Source organism: Heterodontus francisci, chromosome 23 (assembly GCF_036365525.1).
Source record: "Heterodontus francisci isolate sHetFra1 chromosome 23, sHetFra1.hap1, whole genome shotgun sequence".
NCBI lineage: Eukaryota > Metazoa > Chordata > Chondrichthyes > Heterodontiformes > Heterodontidae > Heterodontus > Heterodontus francisci.
Window position 1 is genome coordinate 61,093,454 of NC_090393.1, and position 10,540 is coordinate 61,103,993.

At 53.2% G+C, this 10,540-nt stretch overlaps 1 protein-coding gene across 4 annotated transcripts in view; it reads right to left on the reverse strand.

Annotated features, from left to right (window-relative positions):
- sfi1 (SFI1 centrin binding protein) overlaps window positions 1–10,320 on the reverse strand; it is a 235,048-nt gene extending 224,728 nt beyond the window's left edge. For 3 of the 4 annotated variants that reach the window (XR_010977296.1, XR_010977297.1, XM_068055387.1), the window contains exons 1-2: window positions 10,232–10,320; window positions 1,337–1,824 (exon numbers count right to left, since the gene is read on the reverse strand). Coding sequence is in view for 2 of the 4 variants with exons in the window: in XM_068055387.1 (XP_067911488.1) it covers window positions 1,337–1,443 (107 nt within the window). In the remaining 2 variants the exon portion in view is untranslated. The other variant, XM_068055388.1, reaches the window with a different exon arrangement.
- Between the last annotated feature and the right edge of the window lie 220 nt (window positions 10,321–10,540).

Below are 10,540 nucleotides of genomic sequence, written 5' to 3' on the forward strand. Positions count from 1 at the left end.
TTCTTTGTACTAAATTCCATCTGCCTCTTGTCTGCCCATTCCGCTAGCCTATCTATGGCCTGTTGCAGTTGATTGGTATCATCCTCACTGTCTGCCACTCTTCCAAGTTTGGTATTATCAGCAAATTTTGAATCTGGATTCCAATGTCCAAGTCATTTATTTATGCCTAAAAAGCAGTGGTCCTAGCACTGAATTTTGGGGATCACCGCTGTCCACCAACCTCTAGTATGAAACACAACCATTTACCACAACTCGCTGTTTTCTGCCCTTAAGCCAATTTTTTTCATCCAAGTGGACACTGATCCTCCAATGTCATGAACCTCAAATTTGGTAGCCAGCCTTTTATGTTGTACTTTGTCAAAGGCTTCCTTCAAATCCACATTGACAACATCCATTGCTTTCCCTTCATTAACCTTGTTACTTCACCAAAAAAAAATCAATTACATCAGTCAAGCACGATCTGCCTTTTACAAATCTGCACTGGCTCTCCTGAATTACTTCAAACCTGTTAATTTTTTTCCATGATTGTTGTTTGTAAAACCTTACCCACCACTGATGTTAAACTGACGAGCCTGCAATTACTAGCAATGTCTTTACATGCTTTCTTCAATAAAGGTGTCATATTTGCCACTCTCTAATCCTCTGGCACCTCCCCCTGTATCTAAGGAAGATGGGAAGATGATGGCAAACCCTTCCACTATCTCCTTTCCCACTTCTACTAACAACTTGGGATGCAAACCACCCAGACCAGGTGACTTATCCACTCTTAAGCATAGCCAGCCTTTTCAGTATATCCTGATCAATTTCACTGCATCCATTACGTCTAGCATCTCCACTTCTACTGATATTTTGTCAGCATTCTCTTCCTTAGTAAACACCAATGCAAAGTACTCATCAAGTATAAAATAAAAACACAAAGTGCTGGAAATACTCAGCAGGTCTGGCAACATCTGTGGAGAGAGAAGCAGAGTTAACTTTTCAGGTCTGTGACCTTTCATCAGAACTCATCAGCCTTGCCTTGCATCTCTAAGCTCATATCACCCTCTTTGTCCCAAATAGGCCCTATTCTGCCTCTTACTGCACGCTTATTATGTAGATGCTGGTCGAAGATTTTTGGGTTCCCTTTTATGGTAGCTGCCATTCTATTCTCAAATCTGCAGGGCTACAGGAAAAAGGCAGTAAAGTGGGACAAGCTGAACAGCTCTTACAGACAGCCGGCACAGACACAACATGACGAATGGCCTCCTTTTGTGCTGTAACCATTCTGTGATTTTACCATGAACAGCATGGGTTATTGAAGTGGAATGTCTCTTTCGTCTAAATTTTTAAAATTTACCTTTGATAATCTTTCTTCAATGAGTGATCATCTTTCTTCGTCTGTTGGCCCTTTCTAGTTGGATTCTTCGCAAAACTTAAAGTAATTTTATTGGTCTTTTGATCCATTTGATTCCAAATGAATGTGAAAAAAATTTATCAACCTAAAGCAACGATCATCCTCAGATAAGATCAAATGCAAACTGAGTTAGCTGTCAATTCTCCAACGAAGGCCTCTGGGTTTGATAACATAGTCAAGTGTTAGCCTTGATGTAGCCACAAAAATAATGTGATTGACCACGACAGTGTTCTCAAAGAATCTGTGTCCATGATGTGTCGCTCAAATCATCAGGAGGTAATTGTCAGGCTTCACCAGTCACTAAGTGTTTGGAGGAGTGCAACAAATGTACATGTTTCAGAGAATTCAGGTGGGTAATTTATTTCCTTTCTTTACTTGCTGCTGTGTCCTCCAGGTAACTGAATTCCCAATCAATCAAGCTCACTGGGCCCCTGTATAAAAGAGTTCAAACAAAATTATACATGAATCCTTGGTTTTCCTATTATAAATTGTTCATGTTCTTAATACGCTTAAAATTTTAAAGACGTATCACCTTCATCAAAAATGAACATGTGCAAACCTCTGGTTACAGATACAAGGTGCAGTGTTGTGAATCTTGCTGAAATGCATCACCCCGTCAAACTCATGTGACATTACTGTGACAACTACCCACAGTTCTTCGGGCACTGACCACTCAAAATGCTTTGGCAAGAAGGTACCACTCCTTGAATAGTTTGGCTAAAAATATGCATAACACTTTCATAAATTCACATTGGTTTGACAAATCACATCTTCCCAATGCACAATTAATAGTCCAAATTAAAAGTTGAGGGAAAGGATGAAAACACAACTTAATGAATGCTTCTCCATTAAATTCATAGAAAGAGATTAAAGACACTTTGGCAAAGAAGCCCCCACCCATTGGCTTACACTGCCTTTCTCTTTAACATCTCATGTATGATCAACCAAGTTGAGAAACAATTACAGAAAATAGAAATTCACAGTACATTAAAACAGAACAAACTAGCCTTTGTTCTATAACTGGTCCAAGTGCTACAGTAAAATGAACAAGGTCCACACATCAAATGAGGGCATTTTTAGACAATCAGTGCCAAAGATATTAATAAGTAAATTATTCTGAGGAATTTCAAAAGTTGAAATTTCCACAAAACAGGGAAACTGAGCTTTGATCATCATGTAGGACAGAAATCTGCAAATTCCTTCAAAATGCAATTTCTAGGCTAACTATGATACAAAAACATGAACCTGACTCCCTCTAAGGCTCATGGAGTAAAGACATGATCCAGGACAGTTGGTCCCAAATTCAATCCCGAATCTTTATGAAACTTGCTGATCCTGAACAAAATTTGTCAAGCACGAATCAAGACAAGGGGAGAGCAACTATGTGTTGCCCAGCACGGTGAATATGAACCACGTGTAGCTAGCTGGGAATCAAGATGTACTTAATAGCAATTCTGATTAGTAAATAAAAAAGTAATAGACATCAGACAGGTGATCTCCACACTCACATTAGCACAACCTATGCATGGCACTTTATCATTTTGTGTCTTTATTAGTTTGTGTTTATTAAACTGAAAAGATGCAGCATGTGAATGCTTTACTTCTTTGATCACTGACTGCTGTTCCGTACTTGTTACGTAATGTGGGACACATGAAGTACATTTACCTGTATTGTGTGAGTGTGTGCAAGATGTTTTACTAAATTAGTTCTTTCTTTTGGGCCTCCTTATCTCGAGAGACAATGGATACGCGCCTGGAGGTGGTCAGTGGTTTGTGAAGCAGCGCCTGGAGTGGCTATAAAGGCCAATTCTGGAGTGACAGGCTCTTCCACAGGTGCTGCAGAGAAATTTGTTTGTTGGGGCTGTTGCACAGTTGGCTCTCCCCTTGCGCCTCTGTCTTTTTTCCTGCCAACTACTAAGTCTCTTCGACTCGCCACAATTTAGCCCTGTCTTTATGGCTGCCCGCCAGCTCTGGCGAATGCTGGCAACTGACTCCCACGACTTGTGATCAATGTCACACGATTTCATGTCGCGTTTGCAGACGTCTTTATAACGGAGACATGGACGGCCGGTGGGTCTGATACCAGTGGCGAGCTCGCTGTACAATGTGTCTTTGGGGATCCTGCCATCTTCCATGCGGCTCACATGGCCAAGCCATCTCAAGCGCCGCTGACTCAGTAGTGTGTATAAGCTGGGGATGTTGGCCGCTTCAAGGACTTCTGTGTTGGAGATATAGTCCTGCCACCTGATGCCAAGTATTCTCCGAAGGCAGCGAAGATGGAATGAATTGAGACGTCGCTCTTGGCTGGCATACGTTGTCCAGGCCTCGCTGCCGTAGAGCAAGGTACTGAGGACACAGGCCTGATACACTCGGACTTTTGTGTTCCGTGTCAGTGCGCCATTTTCCCACACTCTCTTGGCCAGTCTGGACATAGCAGTGGAAGCCTTACCCATGCGCTTGTTGATTTCTGCATCTAGAGACAGGTTACTGGTGATAGTTGAGCCTAGGTAGGTGAACTCTTGAACCACTTCCAGAGCGTGGTCGCCAATATTGATGGATGGAGCATTTCTGACATCCTGCCCCATGATGTTCGTTTTCTTGAGGCTGATGGTTAGGCCAAATTCATTGCAGGCAGACGCAAACCTGTCGATGAGACTCTGCAGGCATTCTTCAGTGTGAGATGTTAAAGCAGCATCGTCAGCAAAGAGGAGTTCTCTGATGAGGACTTTCCGTACTTTGGACTTCGCTCTTAGACGGGCAAGGTTGAACAACCTGCCCCCTGATCTTGTGTGGAGGAAAATTCCTTCTTCAGAGGATTTGAACGCATGTGAAAGCAGCAGGGAGAAGAAAATCCCAAAAAGTGTGGGTGCGAGAACACAGCCCTGTTTCACACCACTCAGGATAGGAAAGGGCTCTGATGAGGAGCCACCATGTTGAATTGTGCCTTTCATATTGTCATGGAATGAGGTGATGATACTTAGTAGCTTTGGTGGACATCCGATCTTTTCTAGTAGTCTGAAGAGACCACGTCTGCTGACGAGGTCAAAGGCTTTGGTGAGATCAATGAAAGCAATGTAGAGGGGCATCTGTTGTTCACGGCATTTCTCCTGTATCTGACGAAGGGAGAACAGCATGTCAATAGTCGATCTCTCTGCACGAAAGCCACACTGTGCCTCAGGGTAGACGCGCTCGGCCAGCTTCTGGAGCCTGTTCAGAGCGACTCGAGCAAAGACTTTCCCCACTATGCTGAGCAGGGAGATTCCACGGTAGTTGTTGCAGTCACCGCGGTCACCTTTGTTTTTATAGAGGGTGATGATGTTGGCATCGCGCATGTCCTGGGGTACTGCTCCCTCGTCCCAGCACAGGCATAGCAGTTCATGTAGTGCTGAGAGTATAGCAGGCTTGGCACTCTTGATTATTTCAGGGGTAATGCTGTCCTTCCCAGGGGCTTTTCCGCTGGCTAGGGAATCAATGGCATCACTGAGTTCCGATTTGGTTGGCTGTATGTCCAGCTCATCCATGACTGGTAGAGGCTGGGCTGCATTGAGGGCAGTCTCAGTGACAGCATTCTCCCTGGAGTACAGTTCTAGGTAGTGCTCAACCCAGCGGTCCATCTGTTTGCGTTGGTCAGTGATTATGTCCCCCGATTTAGATTTGAGGGGGGTGATCTTCTTGATGGTTGGCCCAAGAGCTCTCTTCATGCCATCATACATTCCTCTGATGTTTCCGGTGTCTGAGGCCAGCTGAATATGACTGCATAGGTGTTGCCAGTAGCCGTTTGCGCAACGCCTAGCTGTTCTTTGTGCAGTACTTCTGGCTGCTTTAAGTGCTGCGGATGTTAAATCGCTGGGGGCTTTCTTGTAGTTCAAAAGTGCAATGCGCTTAGCGGCTATGACAGGTTCCAGCTCTTCATTATGAGATTGAAACCAGTCTGCATTTCTCTTCGCACTTTTGCCGTAGGTGGTCAAAGCTGACTCATAGATGGCGTCTCTGATGTGGGCCCACTTGGTCTCAGCATCCCCTGTGGGAGTGTTTTGAAGGGCTGTTACAAGTGAATTTAGAAATTTTTGTAACAGCTGTGGGTGAGAAATTCTGCTCGTGTTGATGCGCGGGTGGCCCTTCTGCTTGGAATGATGCAACTTCTTTGGTCTGAGTCTAACCTTGCTGCACACCAGGGAGTGGTCGGTGTCGCAGTCCGCACTGTGGAAGCTGCGTGTGATTTGAACACTGTTTAAGGCGGCTCGCCTTGTGACAATGAGGTCTGGCTGGTGCCAACGACGTGATCTTGGGTGCCTCCATGAAACCTGGTGACAGGGTTTAGTGTGAAAGAACGAGTTGGTGATGCAGAGGTTATGATAGGTACACAACTCAAGCAGTCTCTGCCCGTTCTCATTCATCCTTCCAACGCCATAGCGCCCAAGGCAGGAGGGCCATGAGTCATGGTCGGCCCCAACCCTGGCATTAAAGTCCCCCAGCAGGAATAGGTGTTCGGTGTTGGGGATGCTGCTAATGATGTTATGGAGTTGTTCATAGAACTGGTCTTTAGCTTCAGGTGCGGAACAGAGTGTTGGAGCATAGATGCTGAGTAGGTGTACTGGACCAGAGGTGGTGAGCAGTCGGATGGACAGTATGCGTTCCGAGCCATTTGAGGGAGGCTCTATCATGCTGAGCAAGAACTAAATTAGTGCATGTGGTTAAATTGGGGTCAGCACAGCCACACCTGCCAGCATACCCTATTGGTTAACAGTGCAGGAGAGGGGATCATTGCCTGAATGACTGGGAGAAGAACAATTATCGCCTCAGTTTTACTGTTTACAATGTTAAAGAAAATTCAAATTTAATGCCATCACATCATCTGACACAATTAAAATGTATCCCTAGAGCACCTTGTCGCATTTAATGTTCTCAAAGCACTTTTACACAATGGAAGTATTAACGGCAACAAATTTGCTAAGTACTCACTCATTTTCAACATTCAACAGACAGGGAGGAATCCCCACTAAAATCTGGGACTGTTATGGTCCTTAAAAGGACCAGGACATTTTGCTGTAACCTTGTACATTTGCCGAGGGGGTAGGGGTGGGAGGGATTCCGAGGGGGTGGAGAAGGGGTTGAGATGCTGAGGGGGGGGGGGAAGATGCTGAGGGGGTGGGGGGGAAGAGATGCTGAGGGGGGGGGAGAAGAGATGCTGAGGGGGGGGGGGGGGAGAAGAGATGCTGAGGGGGGCGGGGAGAAGAGATGCTGAGGGGGGGGGGGGGGAGAAGAGATGCTGAGGGGGGGGGGGGGAGAAGAGATGCTGGGGGGGGGGGGGGAGAAGAGATGCTGAGGGGGGGGGGGAGAAGAGATGCTGAGGGGGGGGGGGAGAAGAGATGCTGAGGGGGGGGGGGAGAGAAGAGATGCTGAGGGGGGGGGGGAGAAGAGATGCTGAGGGGGGGGGGGGAGAAGAGATGCTGAGGGGGGGGGAGAAGAGATGCTGAGGGGGGGGGGGAAGAGATGCTGAGGGGGGGGGGAAGAGATGCTGAGGGGGGGGGGGAAGAGATGCTGAGGGGGGGGGGAAGAGATGCTGAGGGGGGGGGGGGAAGAGATGCTGAGGGGGGGGGAAGAGATGCTGAGGGGGGGGGGAAGAGATGCTGAGGGGGGGGGGAAGAGATGCTGAGGGGGGGGGAAGAGATGCTGAGGGGGGGGGGAAGAGATGCTGAGGGGGGGGGGGGAAGAGATGCTGAGGGGGGGGGAAGAGATGCTGAGGGGGGGGAAGAGATGCTGAGGGGGGGGGGAGAAGAGATGCTGAGGGGGGGGGAGAAGAGATGCTGAGGGGGGGGGAGAAGAGATGCTGAGGGGGGGGGGAAGAGATGCTGAGGGGGGGGGGAAGAGATGCTGAGGGGGGGGGGAAGAGATGCTGAGGGGGGGGGGGGAAGAGATGCTGAGGGGGGGGGGGAAGAGATGCTGAGGGGGGGGGAAGAGATGCTGAGGGGGGGGGGAAGAGATGCTGAGGGGGGGGGGAAGAGATGCTGAGGGGGGGGGGGGAAGAGATGCTGAGGGGGGGGGAAGAGATGCTGAGGGGGGGGGAAGAGATGCTGAGGGGGGGGGAAGAGATGCTGAGGGGGGGGGAAGAGATGCTGAGGGGGGGGGAAGAGATGCTGAGGGGGGGGGAAGAGATGCTGAGGGGGGGGGGAAGAGATGCTGAGGGGGGGGGGAAGAGATGCTGAGGGGGGGGGGGGGAAGAGATGCTGAGGGGGGGGGGAAGAGATGCTGAGGGGGGGGGAAGAGATGCTGAGGGGGGGGGGAAGAGATGCTGAGGGGGGGGGGGGAAGAGATGCTGAGGGGGGGGGGGAAGAGATGCTGAGGGGGGGGGGAAGAGATGCTGAGGGGGGGGGGGAAGAGATGCTGAGGGGGGGGGGGAAGAGATGCTGAGGGGGGGAGGGGGAAGAGATGCTGAGGGGGGGAGGGGGAAGAGATGCTGAGGGGGGGAGGGGGAAGAGATGCTGAGGGGGGGGGGGAAGAGATGCTGAGAGGGGGGGGAAGAGATGCTGAGAGGGGGGGGAAGAGATGCTGAGAGGGGGGGGAGAGATGCTGAGAGGGGGGGGGAGAGATGCTGAGAGGGGGGGGGAGAGATGCTGAGAGGGGGGGGGAGAGATGCTGAGAGGGGGGGGGAGAGATGCTGAGAGGGGGGGGGGGAGAGATGCTGAGAGGGGGGGGGAGAGATGCTGAGAGGGGGGGGGAGAGATGCTGAGAGGGGGGGGGAGAGATGCTGAGAGGGGGGGGGAGAGATGCTGAGAGGGGGGGGGAGAGATGCTGAGAGGGGGGGGGAGAGATGCTGAGAGGGGGGGGGAGAGATGCTGAGAGGGGGGGGGGAGAGATGCTGAGAGGGGGGGGGAGAGATGCTGAGAGGGGGGGGAGAGATGCTGAGAGGGGGGGGGAGAGATGCTGAGAGGGGGGGGAGAGATGCTGAGAGGGGGGGGGGAGATGCTGAGAGGGGGGGGGAGAGATGCTGAGAGGGGGGGGGAGAGATGCTGAGAGGGGGGGGGAGAGATGCTGAGAGGGGGGGGGGAGAGATGCTGAGAGGGGGGGGGAGAGATGCTGAGAGGGGGGGGGAGAGATGCTGAGAGGGGGGGGAGAGATGCTGAGAGGGGGGGGGAGAGATGCTGAGAGGGGGGGGGAGAGATGCTGAGAGGGGGGGGAGAGATGCTGAGAGGGGGGGGAGAGATGCTGAGAGGGGGGGGAGAGATGCTGAGAGGGGGGGGGGGAGAGATGCTGAGAGGGGGGGGGAGAGATGCTGAGAGGGGGGGGGGGGAGAGATGCTGAGGGGGGGGGGGAGAGATGCTGAGGGGGGGGGGGGGAGAGATGCTGAGGGGGGGGGGGGAGAGATGCTGAGAGGGGGGGGGGAGAGATGCTGAGAGGGGGGGGGGAGAGATGCTGAGAGGGGGGGGAGAAGAGATGCTGAGGGGGGGGGGGAAGAGATGCTGAGGGGGGGGGGGGAAGAGATGCTGAGGGGGGGGGGGGGGGAAGAGATGCTGAGGGGGGGGGGGAAGAGATGCTGAGGGGGGGGGGAAGAGATGCTGAGGGGGGGGGAAGAGATGCTGAGGGGGGGGGGAAGAGATGCTGAGGGGGGGGGGAAGAGATGCTGAGGGGGGGGGGAAGAGATGCTGAGGGGGGGGGGGGGGAAGAGATGCTGAGGGGGGGGGGGAAGAGATGCTGAGGGGGGGGGGAAGAGATGCTGAGGGGGGGGGGAAGAGATGCTGAGGGGGGGGGGGAAGAGATGCTGAGGGGGGGGGGGAAGAGATGCTGAGGGGGGGGGGAAGAGATGCTGAGGGGGGGGGGGAAGAGATGCTGAGGGGGGGGGGGAAGAGATGCTGAGGGGGGGAGGGGGAAGAGATGCTGAGGGGGGGAGGGGGAAGAGATGCTGAGGGGGGGAGGGGGAAGAGATGCTGAGGGGGGGGGGGAAGAGATGCTGAGAGGGGGGGGAAGAGATGCTGAGAGGGGGGGGAAGAGATGCTGAGAGGGGGGGGGAGAGATGCTGAGAGGGGGGGGGAGAGATGCTGAGAGGGGGGGGGAGAGATGCTGAGAGGGGGGGGGGAGAGATGCTGAGAGGGGGGGGGAGAGATGCTGAGAGGGGGGGGGGGGAGAGATGCTGAGGGGGGGGGGAAGAGATGCTGAGGGGGGGGGGAAGAGATGCTGAGGGGGGGGGGGGGAAGAGATGCTGAGGGGGGGGGGAAGAGATGCTGAGGGGGGGGGGAAGAGATGCTGAGGGGGGGGGAAGAGATGCTGAGGGGGGGGGAAGAGATGCTGAGGGGGGGGGGGGGGAAGAGATGCTGAGGGGGGGGGGGGGAAGAGATGCTGAGGGGGGGGGGAAGAGATGCTGAGGGGGGGGGGGAAGAGATGCTGAGGGGGGGGGGGGGAAGAGATGCTGAGGGGGGGGGGGGAAGAGATGCTGAGGGGGGGGGGAAGAGATGCTGAGGGGGGGGGAAGAGATGCTGAGGGGGGGGGAAGAGATGCTGAGGGGGGGGGAAGAGATGCTGAGGGGGGGGGGGAAGAGATGCTGAGGGGGGGGGGGGAAGAGATGCTGAGGGGGGGGGAGAAGAGATGCTGAGGGGGGGGTAGATGCTGAGGGGGGGCGGAGATGATGAGGGGGGGGGGAGATGCTGATGGGGGGGGGGGGGAGATGCTGATGGGGGGGGGGGGGGGAGATGCTGATGGGGGGGGGGGGGGGAGATGCTGAGGGGGTGGGGAACCGCGCCGTGTCCCGCCCCGTGCAGAAGGCAAGTGGGGTCGGACAAATTGACGCTTGAACTCCGGGCAGCCGCTGCATACCTATTGATGCAAAAATAAAACACGAATTACCAACAAACTGTAGTTCCCTCTACAGATCTAAGCGAAGCAGCTGCAGCCCTGCTTACTCTCTCTCCCTCGCTGCTCCTAACGCCGCCATTCCTCCGCCCAGCCGAGAGACTCCCGACATGCACCGCCTCCTCACCATGACAACTAGACGCCGCAGCTGAGGAGCCGCAAGGAGGCGGCAAGATGGACGCATCAAGCAAAAGGCGTGGAGCCAGGAGAAAGCTCCAATCATTCTGATTTTTGTTATCTTGTGTTTTAAAACCTCTACCTACGGAAAATATATTAAGGTGTGATGCTTCATCATGCTTATAC